This window comes from Capricornis sumatraensis, chromosome X (assembly GCF_032405125.1).
Source record: "Capricornis sumatraensis isolate serow.1 chromosome X, serow.2, whole genome shotgun sequence".
In the NCBI taxonomy this organism is placed as follows: domain Eukaryota; kingdom Metazoa; phylum Chordata; class Mammalia; order Artiodactyla; family Bovidae; genus Capricornis; species Capricornis sumatraensis.
Genome location: NC_091092.1, coordinates 94,979,630 through 94,997,224, shown reverse-complemented (window position 1 = coordinate 94,997,224; position 17,595 = coordinate 94,979,630). Strand labels below are relative to the sequence as shown.

The 17,595-nt window shown below is 39.9% G+C and overlaps 1 protein-coding gene across 1 annotated transcript in view; it reads right to left on the bottom strand.

Annotated features, from left to right (window-relative positions):
• Window positions 1-3,179: 3,179 nt before the first annotated feature.
• The window catches only part of VSIG4 (V-set and immunoglobulin domain containing 4), a 41,502-nt gene continuing 27,086 nt past the window's right edge, over window positions 3,180-17,595 (bottom strand). The window contains 5 exon segments of the mRNA XM_068962506.1: window positions 3,180-3,474; window positions 3,814-3,835; window positions 6,579-6,683; window positions 14,581-14,658; window positions 15,315-15,377. Of these exon segments, the coding sequence (XP_068818607.1) occupies window positions 3,237-3,474; window positions 3,814-3,835; window positions 6,579-6,683; window positions 14,581-14,658; window positions 15,315-15,377 (506 nt within the window). The 3' untranslated portion in view covers window positions 3,180-3,236.

The window sequence follows — 17,595 nt, the reverse complement described above, 5'->3', positions numbered from 1 at the left end:
GCTGAGTTGGACACTCCATGTAGTAGTGTCAGTTTGTCAAATACCCCAAGTGCGGCATATGCCTAGCAGCTCCAGGCTGGAACACTTGAGATACAACAGAAGAGAGACAGTTGGATACAAGAACACTCAGCAAATACCAACTAAGTTCTCAGAAGTTATTTTCGGTGACTTTGAGGGAAATAAACCATTATATGTGAAGGTGTGGGGGAAAGATGAAGCAGCTCTGCTACACACAGTGGGAGCCCTAGGGGGACACAGTAGTCTTGAAAAGGCATTTGGGCACTTTCAAGGGATGTAAATGTTCTTTGATTCATACTTTCTTCCTTCACACTCCCTTCCCAGAGTCACCTAGCAAGGACATGAGGACTTAGGCACCCAATTTCTTGACACTTAATCTTGACTTCTAAACACTTTGACCTTACTTATCTCTCTCCTTTTCCTTATGCTCTTTCTCCTCTTGGGAATACCTTCTTTATTTCTCTCTTCTCATCCAGTTATTTCCCATACTTCCTGGCCCAGCCAAAGTCCAGCATCTCCAAAGACTTTTGAAAGTTAACTTATATTCTTTCCTGCTTCGTTCTTCAACACACTCCTTGCCTGGGTGCTTGTATGTACCCATTTATTTCTTACTGCCCAATGATACCTTTTGAATTGTTAGTGAACTTCTAAGGGAGGTATTTTTTAATTCCCCACTAGATTGTGAACTCCTAGAGAACAATACTCTTTCCGTGATTGCTCTCTCCCAATTCCATCCCTACCCCAACCTCAGCACAGTACTCTAGTTACACAAAATACTTAAAAAATGCTTATTGATTGAAATACTTTCCACTAGTCCCTTAGCTTTGGGGCTTTGGGTCAAATACTACCCAGGAACTTTGTGAAAAAGCAATTAAATTTTGGTAACTACAATGCTATAGGGTGTGTGAGGTTACTGCGAACATGGATGGTTTAATCCCTGAGAAATAGGGTCAAAAGTCAGAGGATCAGGGCAAAAAAATGTAGACCCAGAGAGAAAGTAAGTTTTGTAATCACTTGGTAGCAAAAGGTTATATAGATACTTTATTGCAGGATTTTTCAGAGACTTTAATATTGAAATATTGCTTTGGAAGTCTCTAAGAGAGAGCCATGGAGTGAAACATTCCCCATGCCTATCTGATTATGGAATTTTTTTCTGTGGGCCATTTCCTGGGTCTTGTATTTCATGGAACGAAATTTGAGAAACTATCTTAGAGGAGCTTTATATTTTTCCTCTCTTCTGGAGATCTTGTCTTTTTCCCAACCGGCTACTTGCCTAAGACAGATCCAATGTTATCACATCATCTTTGTTTAGTCTATACTGTATATTTGGACTAGGTCTATACCTAGGACTTTCTTACTGACTTATTTTATATGTAAAAATTTATCAGGTTTTGGACAGAGACGATCTCTGGAAGTTTCCTGCTGTAATATATATATGATCCTAGGTCTGTAATTTTATCTTTTGTGTGACATTTAATCAAATTGGCATCCATGTTAACTGGGATCATTAAAATAATTTAGATGTTTGCTTTCAATTTTTTCTACTCTGGAACAATTTATGTAGCAACAACAAAAGGCATACAGGCCTGGGGGATGGAAGTGCTCCTTGATTCATTACTTTCATTCATGTAAAACAAAGGGCTCCTTGTTCACTTTTGTGTATAATTTTGACTTTTGTAATGTGTGTATGGGGGGCAGCTGTTAGTTAAATCTGAAATGACCTTGGGTTGCATTGTAATCAAAAGTGGTGCATGTCAGCTTCCATAGAGGTTTAAGAAGTCGATTTGACATGAATTACCTGAGGAAAAGTTGAACTTGCCCAGAACAGGTCTTCACTGAGGAGAATGATTTAAAAAGTACATTGTGTGTGCACATATTCAGAAAGATAAACAAACACACACACACATACACATGCTCAGGCACTTCCATCCCCAGGACCTAGTATTTATTCCTGCTTGAGAAGAAAGACTTCCATGCTGTGATCTTCACCCCACATTGTAAGAAGGGGTCAGGAGATAAAGATGACCTATGAAAAGTATAACTTTTACAAAGATTTCAGAAATCTAGGAAGTAAAAAATCCCTGAGGGTGATGCATCCATAGTTTGGAAAGAAGGAGAGCTCTTTATCTGTGCACCCACAGTCCCTAAGACAAAAGAAAGACTCCTTTTTTTATGGTTTCCAGTTAACCTGGGAAGAGTCACCCAGGTGGAGCTGGCAGGATAATTAAGAGGAGAATAGAAGGCAGTTGGGAGAAGGCAATGGCACCCCACTCCAGTACTTTTGCCTGGAAAATCCCATGGATGGAGGAGCCTGGCAGGCTGCAGTCTTTGGGGTCGCGAAGGGTCGGACATGACTGAGCGACTTCCCTTTCACTTTTCACTTTCATGCATTGGAGAAGGAAATGGCGACTCACTCCAGTGTTCTTGCCTGGAGAATCCCAGGGATGGGGGAGCCTGGTGGGCTGCCGTCTATGGGGTCGCAAAGAGTTGGACACGACTGAAGCAACTTAGCAGCAGCAGCAGCAGCAGGCAGTTGAGTACTCTTTTACCAAAGATTTATTGTGTTTCAGTGAGCTCACTGCTGAAATGAAGTAAGGATAGCATGGGTGTGAGGGAAGATAAACCAAAAAAGAAAAGGTTCTATGCATATTTACAGGACCTCAACTATCTCAACTAGTCTCACTTTAATCACTTTTGGTATATGCTTGAGAGAGGACCAAAATGACCAGTGTTGTTATTATGCTTAGATATTTATTGAGCATCAAAAGAATACCAGAGCACTAGGCTCTTAGTACAGGAGCAGATCTGAACCCTGCTCTGTTTCATGATAATCTTGATTCAAAGCTGTCTGGCACTAGAGAAAGGGAAGTGACCTGAACACAACTCATCCTCTGAGCTGGTGGAGATGAAGCCTCCCTCTGGCTGTTCAGTGGTAAGAGGCCAAAGTTGAATGTCATCTGGAGGCATAGTGACCAAGTCCTAGTGCTATGGGCATGTTCTTCTGATATTTGGAGAAAAGCAATGGAAGCTGTAGGCAGGAATACTAGAAGGGTCTAGGGCATGACCCAGCAGCAGGCTTGCTTGAGGTACGTATGGAAACTTCTTAGGCAAAACCAGTTACTCTTAGCAACCCCATTGTTGGCAAGGAAGACATGTTGGACTAACCAGGAAGAAACAGAAGGGAAAGGGGCCATGTAGAATGGCCCAGTAAGACATTTTTAGCAGACATTCTTGCCCTTGGTCGCTAGAAGCTCATAGTCCAGGGGATCTGTATACAGCAGACGAGCATAGTCACTGTTGATCTGGGTGATGATCTGGTACTCCTGGCCCAGGCAAGGCTCATCAGAGTAGTCATTGCCCAGAGTCTGGGAATCTGGCTCTTCATTGGAGCAGCCACTTGTGAAGAGGGCCACCCTCATTGTTTCACCAGAGTCACTGGCCTCCCTGGTATGAAACCTGTGGTTCAAGAGCCCACCACCCATGAGAAGAAACTTGAATCTGGTACCTTGGTTTCCCACTTTTCTGCCCCAATTATTGACAAATGACCATCAGGCACCTGCCACCCAAGGATTCTTGGAACAGAGGGCTAGTGGACTTGGATTATTTTGTGTATTCACTGGGTTAGGACAGTACCATAGGAGGTGCTTCTGAGAGGGAAGAAAGTTGTGCCCTGACCTTGAAGGCCTCTGGGCTTAATATTGGGCCTGTACCAAACCCACTTGCCTCTATGCCAATAATCAACAAACTTGAGGACTAGGAACAGGTCAGAAGATAGAAGATGAGAAGCTATCTTACCTGGCCACTTCATAGACATGATCTAGAAAAAAAAAAAAAAAAAAGAAGAAGAAGAAGAATCAGGTCAGAAGTCTCCATAGGGAATGGGTAAGGGCCAAATGCAAGTGCTTGTGAAAAGAAAAGGGAAGAGGAGACAGAAAGGGGGATCTCAATATGTCTCAGCCTTCCAATCATTAGGAGCTGTTAGGAAGGTGGTTTGAAATACAGATTTACCTGTTTTTCAACAGATGCAGATTTATCCGGGAAATGAAGAGGAAGCACATTGATCACTGTCATCTTTGGCACAATCTGACTCTGGACATAGGGCTAGAGCTTGGTGTGATGAGGGGAGGGACACTGGAACTGGATCCACTCTCCACCCAGGAGTCTTGCCAACTATCCTTCAGGGAGTCCTTATGAAAAACTTGGCAGCCATTCAGAGCCCAGACCAAAGGGTCTGAATTATCAGTCTGATGCCCGAGACTAGCTTGAGTCATTCTCGAGTGCATTTCTCCCCATCCTGCATCCAGGAAAGATCTTGGAATAAGTCACCATTGCCCCCTAGTGTCTGTGGAGGAGAAATATCTACATTCTGCTGCTGCTACTGCTGCTAAGTCGCTTCAGTCGTGTCCAACTCTGTGCGACCCCATAGATGGCAGCCCACCAGGCTCCCATGTCCCTAGGATTCTCCAGGCAAGAACACTGGAGTTGGTTGTCATTTCCTTCTCCAATACGTGAAAAGTGAAAGTGAAGTCGTTCAGTCGTGACCGACTCTTTGCAACCCCATGGACTGCAGCCTGCCAGGCTCCTCCATCCATGGGATTTTCCAGGCAGGAGTACTGGAGTGGGGTGCCATTGCCTTCTCCATTCTACATAGGCTTAGAAGTTCTATAAGTAAGTAAGTGAAGTTGCTCAGTCGTGTCCGACTCTTTGCAACCCCATGGACTGTAGCCTACAAGGGTTCTCTGTCCATGAGATTCTCCAGGCAAGAATCCTGAAGTGGGTTGCCATTTCCTTCTCCAGGGGATCTTCCCGACCCAGGCATCGAACCTGGTCTCCTGAATTGCAGGCAGGCACTTTAACTTCTGAGCCACCAGGGAAGCTCCATAGCCTGGTACAAAGATGGATGTCTCTTAGTACTGCCCTCTAGGTGCTGGTAATCTTTCAGAGATGCAACTGGGAATGTAAACATTAAACCACAACAAAGCAAAAACAGAATGCTGCAGCTTTTTGTTTTGTGATAAAGCCTTACATTTCCATGTCTTACCTCCCTGATTGGCCCTGCAGCTTTCATATTGTAGGATATTTTTCATTTTTATATGCCTAGTGCATGGTACATAGTAGGTACTCAGAAGCTACATGTTAAATTGAGAAGATGCCCTGAGGCTGTCTCCCTTATAGAGAGATAGAATGCAGGAATTCTGGAAAGGCATTCCAGGGAGGAAAAAGTATAAAGACATGAGGTGTGTCACATATTTGCCTGTTTGACTCCAGTGACTGGGAATGAAATTAGGTCTAAGAGAATGGTGGGGGTTGACAAGATAGGCCAGAGCCACATTATAGAGGGCCTTCAATGGTATGCTACATTTTGACCTCTGTCCTCTGAGTCATGGGGAGCACTGGACTGTTTTTGAAAGAGAAATAATCTAATATGGTTACAGTTTGTACTCAGTCTTATTGAGACTATGATGAATGTTTTTGTTTTAGTACTCCTAGGATTTGTGGCAACTTAAGATATCTCCACTTCCAAGTTTAGCCTCATGGATCATAGCCATGGTAACTGGCCAAGACAAGAGTTTTTACTTCAAACCCAGGACAAGGAGAAACTCAAGGCTTCCTCCTCTTTTGGGGTTGGAGAGACCTATGGTAGAAATCAGACTATTAGGGAGTAGGAGCTACTTCAAAGGAAGAGACACATAAATGCTGGTAATGACTAGTGCAAAAGGAATTGAGGTGTAGTTAGGCTTACTTAGAAGTAAATATTAAGAGTCTCCTTTTCCTCTGTTGGCAAACACATGTTAAATGACTCTGACAACTACACTGTAATCATGTCACTGCCTGGCTTAAATTTTTTAAGTGATTTTTAATGCAAGACTTAGAGAAGAAATTCCAAATTCCTTAACCTGTCATTCAAGACTTTCTAGAATCAGGAATGAACTTATCTTGTCCTTAGTATTTCCCTATTGCTTGGCTACATGAATTTTCTCTATTGATGACTCCACTCATATTTATCTTTTACAATTTCACCCCTTTATTCATGTAATTTCTTGTATTTGTAGAATATTGTCCCTTTTCAATGGCTTTCATCCCTCAATGTATGGTCTAAATCCTGCCTCCTCCTGAAAGTCCTTGATAATTATTCTACCCCTAACTGATTCTCCTATCCTTTGGATCCCTTTAGCATTGATTGTCTTCTCCAAGCTTTGAGTTCATAACCTTTATAGCTATGTATTGTTATTGATAAACTCCATGACTCTACCTTGATTCCATTAATTAAACTGTAAATAACTTGAGGCAAGTAATTGTTACTTCTCCTCCTCTTGCATCCTCATTAAAAATCCATTATATAGATGCTGTGCCAAGTTGAGTAAAAAATTTTGTGAATTAAATTTCATATGTTGTACTTTTATTGCATGTCTGTCTACATGAATTCCCTATCCTCACTTTCAGGATAGGCTGGGGACTCTTTGAAGTGCCTAACATAGTGCTTGATACAGAGTTTATGCTCAACTGTACTGCTGAATGAAAAAATAAGCAAAAGCCACCCATTCATATTCATCACTCACCCTGTTGGGATGTCTTCTGGCAGACCATGATATAAGTCATGGTGATAAACACAATACAGCACAAGGAGATGATGAGAATTATGGCGAAGATAGACAGGCCTTTACCTAGGAGGCAAAACAAGACCAAGTGGTGTCTGGTTGAAAACAGTCCAGAAACAGAGACTCCAAGGATCAGTCCAGACTCGCTCACAGTTCTTTCTTTTCCATCTTCTCCTAACTTATTTAGCTAGCCAGAGAGACAAACAAAACCCTGGATCCATGAGAAAGACTTGAGAGAAGCTAGAGACTCAATGTATATGCAAGTTATTTCAGATCCACTCATTGATGGCTGATTGGCCTGGGCATTTGAACCAGTACTCCATGCTTTCCATGGGGCCAAGACAAGAGGTTTTTCACATTTTCTTAGAAGAAAGTGTTTCCTAGCTTCACAGAAATACTACTGTATTGAGATTATGATCAATTACTTCTAGTCATAATGATTCTTTTATTCAAACACTCTGTCCAAGCATTCAGGTTTCTTAATCCTCAAAACATATTTCAACTGAGTCTCCTGGGTTACCTATCTAAATCATGAAGGAAACCCCTGGACTAGGTTTCTGGTCCTGAATCTGTTATTGATTTGCTGCATGACTGTGGTAGGCAGAATAAAGGTCCTCCAAAGATGTTCATATTCATATCCCCAGTATGTTAGTTTACACTGTAGGGAAGAATTAAGATTGCAGATATATTTAAGGTTGTTAATTCATTGACTTTGAAGTGGGGAGATTATCTTGAAATATCTGGGTGGGCTCAATGGAATCTCAAGGGTCTCCCAAAAGTGGAAGAAGGAAACAGAAGAGGGAATGACAGTGAGATATTTGAAGATGCTACATTGCTAGTTTTGAAAATGGTGGAAGGTAACCAGAAGCCAAAGAAAGAAGGTAACCTCTAGGAACTGAAAAGAAGACAAAGAAACTGATTATCCACAGTCTCCAAAAATAACATAGCCCAATTATGCCTTAATTTTAGCCCAGTGTGTCAGACTTCTGATGTCCAGAAGTATAAGATAATACATTTGTGTTATTTTAAGATGCTAAGTATGGGGTACTTTTTCAGCAGTCCTAGAAGGCTAAATACATAGAAGTCATAGAAGAATAAATACAGTGACTTTAATCAGATTTCTGACTAATACCTTAGTTTCCCCATAAGTTCAATGAAAAGATTGGATGATGTCTAATGCACTTGTAGCTATAATATTCTGAATCTAGGGAATGAGGTCAGGGGATATGGATGGAGAGGGAAAGGAATCTCAGTGTTCTTAGGATTTAATGCTGCAACTGACTTTGTTTTCTCTAGATTCCAAAATATTATATCTTAGAAAGCTGGTATTTGTGGTCCTTAGAGCTCTGATTGGAGTTGAGAGAACCCAAGGTATAAAATGATACAGATCAAGGGAAGGTTCCTCATTGGAGAGAGTCAAGTTGTAAAATAATTAATAGAGGATGTAGTGCATGAACTCCAAATCTTAGAGTATCCATTCCTCCAAAAGTTATTTTCTCATCTTCTCAAATCAACTGTCTTAAGAAGTATCTTCTTGCCCCCATTCTTCTATGGATATTGCCATAGGAGAGACATGGGACTATGGAAGTCTTCAAGCCAAAAGTGACAACACAAAAATGGAACACAAAACAAGTTTAAGCTGTGACCTGAGACAGACAAGAAACTCTGCAACCAGAAGGGCAGAAGTACAGAGGCATTAAGAATTCCACCATCAAAAACCCTGAGTTGGGAAGATCCCCTGGAGAAGAGAATGGCTACCCACTCCGGTAAACTTGCCTGGAGAATTCCATGAACAGAGGAGCTTGGCTGGCTGCAGTCCGTGGACATGATTGACTTCCAGGAGTAGTTTTGTAGAAGAAGATGAGTAAGCAAAGGATCTAAGAAGTGACAAGAGTTGCTGCAGAAACACTGGGTGTCCAAGTTTCATCAACTGCACTGTTACCCTGTGCCAGGGACTGTCTATGCTGCTCCTGTGGTCAGAGATGGATCTGCATTGCCAGCAGTGAACCTCTCTGAGTGTCCCTCAATGTGGAGAAACTTTTCATCTTTAACTTAGATGTTTTATCATCGGTGCTGTATAGATGGAGAAGTCTAGAGGCTACTGTAAAAACAAAACTGAAGACCAGAAGCAGGAGGCTTAAATCCAAAGCCTGAAAACATTAGAGAACTCTTGAATTCAGGGAACATTAAGCAATAGGAGCTCATCAAATGCCTTCATACCTACACTGAAACCAAGCTCCACCCAAGGGCCAACAAGTTCCAAAACAAGACATATCACTCAGATTCTCCAGCAACACAGGAACACTCCCCTGAGCTTGAATATGCAGGCAGCTCAAAATTATTCCAAAACTTTTGATGTCTCATAACCCATCACTGGTCACTCCACTGCACTCCAGAGAGAAGAAACCCAGCTCCACCCACCAGAACTCCAACACAAGCCTCCCTAACCAGGAAACCTTGACAAGCCACTGATACAACCCCACCCACAGTGAGGAAGCTCCATAATAAAGAGAACTCCACAAATTACCAGAATATAAAAAGACCACCCCAAATGCAGCAATATAACCAAGATGAAGAGACAGAGGAATACTCAGCAGGTAAAGGAACAGGAGAGTTGCCCACCAAACCAAACAAAAGAGGAAGAAGTAGGGAATCTACCTGAGAAGGAATTCCGAATATTGATAGTGAAAATGATCCAAAATCTTGAAATAAAAATGGAATCACAGATAAATAGCCTAGAGACAAGGATTGAGAAGATGCAAGAAAGGTTTAACAAGGACCTAGAAGAAATAAAAAAAGAGTCAAAATATAATGAATAACGCAATAAATGAGATCAGAAACACTCTGGAGGCAACAAATAGTAGAATAACGGAGGCAGAAGATAGGATTAGTGAAATAGAAGATAGAATGGTAGAAATTAATGAATCAGAGAGGAAAAAAGAAAAACGAATTAAAAGAAATGAGGACAACCTCAGAGACCTCCAGGACAATATGAAACGCTCCAACATTCGAATGATAGGAGTCCCAGAAGAAGAAGACAGAAAGAAAGATCATGAGAAAATCCTTGAGGAGATAATAGTTGAAAACTTCCCTAAAATGGGGAAGGAAATAATCACCCAAGTCCAAGAAACACAGAGAGTTCCAAATAGGATAAACCCAAGGCGAAACACCCCAAGACACATATTAATTAAATTAACAAAGGTCAAACACAAAGAACAAATATTAAAAGCAGCAAGGGAAAAACAACAAATAACACACAAGGGGATTCCCATAAGGATAACAGCTGATCTTTCAATAGAAACTCTTCAGGCCAGGAGGGAATGGCAAGACATACTTAAAGTGATGAAAGACAATAACCTACAGCCCAGATTACTGTACCCAGCAAGGATCTCATTCAAATACGAAGGAGAAATCAAAAGCTTTACAGACAAGCAAAAGCTGAGAGAATTCAGCACCACCAAACCAGCTCTCCAACAAAATCTAAAGGATATTCTCTAGACAGGAAACACGAAAAGGGTGTATAAACCTGAACTCAAAACAATAAAGTAAATGGTAACTGGATCATACTTATCAATAATTACCTTAAACGTAAATGGGTTGAACGCCCCAACCAAAAGGCAAAGACTGGCCGAATTGATACAAAAACAAGACCCCTCTATATGCTGCTTACAAGAGACCCACCTCAAAACAAGGGACACATACAGACTGAAAGTGAAGGACTGGAAAAAGATATACCACGCAAATAGAGACCAAAAGAAAGCAGGAGTGGCAATACTCATATCCGATAAAATAGACTTTAAAACAAAGGCTGTGAAAAGAGACAAAGAAGGCCATTACATAATGATCAAAGGATCAATCCAAGAAGAAGATATAACAATTATAAATATATATGCACCCAATATAGGAGCACCACAATATGTAAGACAAATGCTAACAAGTAAGAAAGGGGAAATCAACAATAACACAATAATAGTGGGAGACTTTAATACCCCACTCACACCTATGGACAGATCAACTAAACAGAAAATTAACAAAGAAATGCAAACTTTAAATGATACATTAGATCAATTAGACCTAATTGATATCTATAGGACATTTCACCCCAAAACAATGAATTTCACCTTTTTTTCAAGTGCTCATGGAACCTTCTCCAGGATAGATCACATCCTGGGCCATAAATCTAGCCTTGGTAAATTCAAAAAAATAAAAATCATTCCAAGCATCTTTTCTGACCATAATGCATTAAGATTAGATCTCAATTACAGGAGAAAAACTACTAAAAATTCCAACATATGGAGGTTGAACAACACACTTCTGAATAACCAACAAATCACAGAAGAAATCAAAAAAGAAATCAAAATATGCATAGAAACTAACGAAAATGAAAACACAACAACCCAAAACCTGTGGGACACTATAAAAGCAGTGCTAAGAGGAAAGTTCATAGCAATACAGGCATACCTCAAGAAACAAGAAAAAAGTCAAATAAATAACCTAACTCTACAACTAAAGCAACTAGAAAAAGAAGAATTGGAGAACCCCAGAGTTAGTAGAAGGGAAGAAATCTTAAAAATTAGGGCAGAAATAAATGCTTAATAAACAAAAGATACCATAGCAAAAATCAACAAGGCCAAAAGCTGGTTCTTTGAAAGGATAAATAAAATTGACAAACCACTAGCCAGACTCATCAAGAAGCAAAGAGAGAAAAATCAAATCAATAAAATTAGAAATGAAAATGGACAGATCACAACAGACAACACAGAAATCCAAAGGATCATAAGAGACTACTATCAGCAGTTGTATGCCAATAAAATGGACAACGTGGAAGAAATGGACAAATTCTTAGAAAAGTACAATTTTCCAAAGCTGAACCAGGAAGAAATAGAAAATCTTAACAGACCCATCACAAGTATGGAAATTGGAACTGTAATCAGAAATCTTCCACCAAACAAAAGCCCAGGTCCAGACGGCTTCACAGCTGAATTCTACCAAAAATTTAGAGAAGAGCTAACACCTATCCTACTCAAACTCTTCCAGAAAATTGCAGAGGAAGGTAAACTTCCAAACTCATTCTATGAGGCCACCATCACCCTAATACCAAAACCTGACAAAGATGTCACAAAAAAGAAAACTACAGGCCAATATCACTGATGAACATAGATGCAAAAATCCTCAACAAATTTCTAGCAATCAGAATCCAACAACACATTAAAAAGATCATACACCATGACCAAGTGGGCTTTATCCCAGGGATGCAAGGATTCTTCAATATCCGCAAATCAATCAATGTAATATACCACGTTAACAAATTGAAAAATAAAAGGCATGTGATTATCTCAATAGATGCAGAGAAGGACTTTGACAAAATTCAAAATCCATTTATGATAAAAACTCTCCAGAAAGCAGGAATAGAAGGAACATATCTCAACATAATAAAAGCTATATATGACAAACCCACAGCAAACATTATCCTCAATGGTGAAAAATTGAAAGCATTTCCCCTAAAGTCAGGAATAAGACAAGGGTGCCCAATTTCACTGCTACTATTCAACATAGTTCTGGAAGTTTTGGCCACAGCAATCAGAGCAGAAAAAGAAATAAAAGGAATCCAAATTGGAAAAGAAGAAGTAAAACTCTCACTGTTTGCAGATGACATGATCCTCTACATAGAAAACCTTAAAGACTCCACCAGAAAATTACTAGAGCTAATCAATGAATATAGTAAAGTTGCAGGATATAAAATCAACACTCAGAAATCCCTTGCATTCCTATACACTAATAATGAGAAAGTAGAAAAAGAAATTAAGGAAACAATTCCATTCACAATTGCAACCAAAAGAATAAAATACTTAGGAATGTATCTACCTAAAGAAACCAAAGACCTATATATAGAAAACTATAAAACACTGATGAAAGAAATCAAGGAGGACACTAATAGATGGAGAAATATACCTTATTCATGGAATGGAATAATCAATATAGTGAAAATGAGTATACTACCCAAAGCAATCTGCAGATTCAATGCAATCCCTATCAAGCTACCAGCGATATTTTTCACAGAACTAGAACAAATAATTTCAAGATTTGTATGGAAATACAAAAAACCTCGAATAGCCAAAGCAATCTTGAGAAAGAAGAATGGAACTGGAGGAATCAACTTGCCTGACTTCAGGCTCTACTACAAAGCCACAGTCATCAAGACAGTATGGTACTGGCACAAAGACAGACATATAGATCAATGGAACAAAATAGAAAGCCCAGAGATAAATCCACACACATATGGACACCTTATCTTTGACAAAGGAGGCAAGAATATACAATGGAGTAAAGACAATCTATTTAACAAGTGGTGCTGGGAAAACTGGTCATCCACGTGTAAAAGGATGAAACTAGATCACTTTCTAACATTGCACACGAAAATAAACTCAAAATGGATTAAATATCTAAATGTAAGACCAGAAACTATAAAACTCCTAGAGGAGAACATAGGCAAAACACTCTCCAACATAAATCACAGCAGGATCCTCTATGATCCACCTCCCAGAATTCTGGAAATAAAAGCAAAAATAAACAAATGGGATCTAATTAAAATTCAAAGCTTCTGCACAACTAAGGAAACTATAAGCAAGGTGAAAAGACAGCCTTCTGAATGGGAGAAAATAATAGCAAATGAAGCAATTGATAAACAACTAATCTCAAAAATATACAAGCAACTTTATGCAACTCAATTCCAGAAAAATAAACGACCCAGTCAAAAAATGGGCCAAAGAACTAAATAGACATTTCTCCAAAGAAGACATACGGATGGCTAACAAACGCATGAAAAGATGCTCAACATCACTCATTATTAGAGAAATGCAAATCAAAACCACAATGAGGTACCACTTCACACCAGTCAGAATGGCTGCGATCCAAAAATCTGCAAGCAATAAATACTGGATAGGGTGTGGAGAAAAGGGAACCCTCCTACACTGTTGGTGGGAATGCAAACTAGTACAACCACTATGGAAAACAGTGTGGAGATTCCTTAAAAAATTGCAAATAGAACTGCCTTATGACCCAGCAATCCCACTGCTGGGCATACACACTGAGGAAACCAGAATTAAAGAGACACATGTACCCCAATGTTCATCACAGCACTGTTTATAATAGCCAGGACATGGAAACAACCTAGATGTCCATCAGCAGATGAATGGATAAGAAAGCTGTGGTACATATACACAATGGAGTATTAGCCGTTAAAAAGAATACATTTGAATCAGTTCTGATGAGATGGATGAAACTGCAGCTGATTATACAGAGTGAAGTAAGCCAGAAAGAAAAACATCAGTACAGTATACTAACACATTTATATGGAATTTAGAAAGATGGCAATGATGACCCTGTATGCAAGACAGCAAAAGAGACACAGATGTGTATAGTGGGCTTTTGGACTCAGAGGGAGAGGGAGAGGGTGGGATGATTTGGGAGAATGGCATTGAAACATGTATACTATCATGTAAGACTCGAATCACCAGTCTGTGTCTGATGCAGGATACAGCATGCTTGGGGCTGGTGCATGGGGATGACCCAGAGGGACGTTGTGGGGAGGGAGGTGGGAGGGGTTTCATGTTTGGGATCACATGTAGACCTGTGGTGGATTCATGTCAATGTATGGCAAAACCAATACAGTATTGTAAAGTAAAATAAATTAAAAATAAAAATTAAAAAAAAGAACTAAGAACACATATATCACTATCCTTAAACCCATTCTGACTTTGAACATTACCATATCTGTATCTTTCCCTCTCCTTTCTCCATTCTATCCATCTTATCTGTCTCTAGGACCTTTGATCATAGCCTGGTACATAGGAGGTAACGGTTTACAGAGTAGAATGACATAGAATAGTGTGTAAAGTGGAAAGTTTTTGTTGCAAAGTTAAGAGCCAAAAGGGAAGAACAGAAGTGTTAACATTTCCCTTACCTGGTCCAGCACTTGTCTTTCCAATATCACCATCCACTTCAGTTATTCTGCCCCAGGATGTATTCACTGTGGATGTTGCTATAAAAACAGGATTATTAGCATCAGAAGCCTCTATTCCAGATAGGAACTTTCAAGATGGAGGGTGAAACTTTCAAGATGGAACTTTCAAGATTGCAGTTCTTCTATGGGTATCTGTGCTAAGATTTCCAGAATTCTTGGCCATGTCATTGACCACTATTATTGGGTTAGCCAAAACGTTCATTTGAGCTTTTCAATAGTATCTTACAGAAAAACTTGATTGAACTTTTTGGCCAATTCAATACAGTAATGTGATAGCTATTTTTTTTTTAATTTTTTTTTTTTTTTTTTTTACTGTTGGTGGGAAGAAGGCCCATAGAGGAGAGAAAATATACCTGAAGTCCCATAGCAATTCAGACTAGGAGCAGAGCAGAAGTTAGTTTTCTTTTTCCACTTTTCCTATAGGGTTATTCAAATTCTCTCCTTCTTTTTGCCGCAGACATTTTTACAGATTATATATATATATATATATATATATATGATTCACTTCTTCATGACCCTTAGGCCTTTTTATTTCCATGTCTTTATTACTATGTTCCTTCTGAAGAACCCAGTGACCCCTTATTACCTGTCTAATGGCATTGAGTCTCCTCCCTTGGCTTCCATGACACCATTTCAGACCTTCCCTATTCCCACAAAATCCCAGTAAAACTCACCTTCCAAGGGGGTTTGCATGGTTGGAAGTGACTTAGTCTTGGTCTCAAGTGGCTTTGAGGAATCTGCAAGGAAAAGGGAGTCCACTCAAGGGCCCTGGCACCCCTGAGTGAACAGTTGAATGTTTTAGGAAAAAAATGGGAAATAAGTAATGGCCAGTCAGATACTTACTTAATCTGGATGGGGAACATATTTTGTTTTAACTAACACCCAGTTGATATTTAGCTACTTATTGTCTTGAGAGGGTCTTAGAAGTATTAGAAAGAAGGTGATTGTGGTGAGTTAGTAAAGATAATAGAGTAATAACCTCCAAACACTTACTTCTTCACAAAACTAGTGAAATGACTGACAAAAATTTTTCATAACTTTTTTTCTTTAAGATTTTGGAAAAATAGCCAAAGATTTGAATCAACCCAGGTAGCATTTATGGAAGAAAAACACTCCAATCTTGTTAAGCACAGCAAGTATTGTTGCATTTTAATTTACCCCAGCTCTATTACCCTGTCCCAGGCCAGTAGTAGCCTTGAAAATAAGCCTTGTTCAAAGTGCTAGACTGAAGAGAACAGATTTAATTCCCCCCCCCCCCCTCCAAATTGTCATTATTTGACTTCTGTGGAAGTTCCCTGAAAGACCTGATTCAAAAGGCTTGTCTTCATTGATTATCCAGTGCTAAAACTCTTGCCAGGGAAGGGATGTATTTGTCAGACAGATGCCTGGAGCATTAGACAACAATTGAGATAAGCAAGAGACTTGCAAAGAAGCTTAAAAGAAAAAAAAAAAATAAAAACAACAATAAAGTAATTAAATGTTCAGAGACTTTGAAAATCTCTGACACATTCATGAAATCTGGAAAGCCAAGACATGCATAGGATTGTGTGCATGCTCAGGAAAGACATGAGAATGTCATATGTTCTTATCTCTGACTAGTCTTGAGGCTCTGCATTAGCAGGAAATGAAGGCTACAGCACAGTTATAAACTTTCTGGGTAAGCATTGAAAACAGTTAAACAGGCAACAGAACCCTTGGAGTTTTATTGATTCCAAGTATTTAAAGAAATATCTGTCCAGTCAATAGTTGATCACTAAATTGATCAGAGACTTCAGTGGCAATCCATGACAAAGAATATAAGAGACTACGTAGAATTGGCTCAGACAGTTATTGAACAAACAAATAGCAATTAGTACAGAAAGCAGCAACAAAAGCAAGCCCTGGAGAGAGACAGAGACTCATAATTCTAAATTTGTCACATTATATTATTTAAAAAGTCAAATTTTCAACAAAATATGACACATACAAATAAACTAGAAAGTATGGAGCTTCTGGTTAAAGATGGCAGAGTAGAGCACCATCTCCTTCTGCAAGAGAACCAAAATCGAAGCTAGCTGTTGAACAATCATCAACAGGAAGATGCTGGAACCTATCAAAAAAAGACACCCCACATTCAAAGACAAAGAAGCCATAGCAAAATGGGAGGAGGGGTACAATCACAATAAAATCAAATATCTTACCCATTGGGTGGGTGACCCACAATCTGGAGAGAAATTATACCCGAGAAGTTTTCCCACTGTTGTTAAGATTCTGAACCCCATTTCGGGCTCCCCAGCCTGGGGACCCAACAAACAGACTGGGAAAATGCAGGGAATCTGACCTTGAAGGCCAGCAGTATTTGATCATAAGACTTCCACAGGACTGGGAGAAACAGAGACTCCAGTCTTAGAGGGCACAAACAAAAGCGTGTGTGCACTAAGCCTCAGAGGAAGGGAGTAGTGACCTCACAGGAGACTGAATCAAAACTGCTTGCCAGTGTTGGAGAGTCTCCTGTGGAGGTGTAGGTCTGCAGGGGATCACCACAGGGATGGGGGCACTTGCAACATCAGTCTGGGAAAGTCCCCCTTGGTGTAAATCCTCCTGGGTTGCCATTAGCCAGACTACTGAGCCTGTAGACCCGAGGGCTGGGTCACCTCTGGACAAAAAACTACCAGGAAGGGAGTGCAACCACACTCATCAGCAGATAATTGGATTAAAACTTTACTGAGCAAGGCTCTGCTCACCAGAGCAAGACCCAGTTTTTCCCACCACCAGTCCTTCCCATCAGGAGGCTTACACAAGCCTCTTATACTCCTCCATCAGAGGGCAAACAGAGAAGAGAGAAGATGCACAGCCTGATGGCTACCAAATTACAGAAAGTTAATCATCATGAAAAAAATAAAAAGTTATGTCTCAGATGAAGGAACAAGATAAGACCCCAGAAAAACAGCTAAATGAAGTGGAGATAGGCAAACT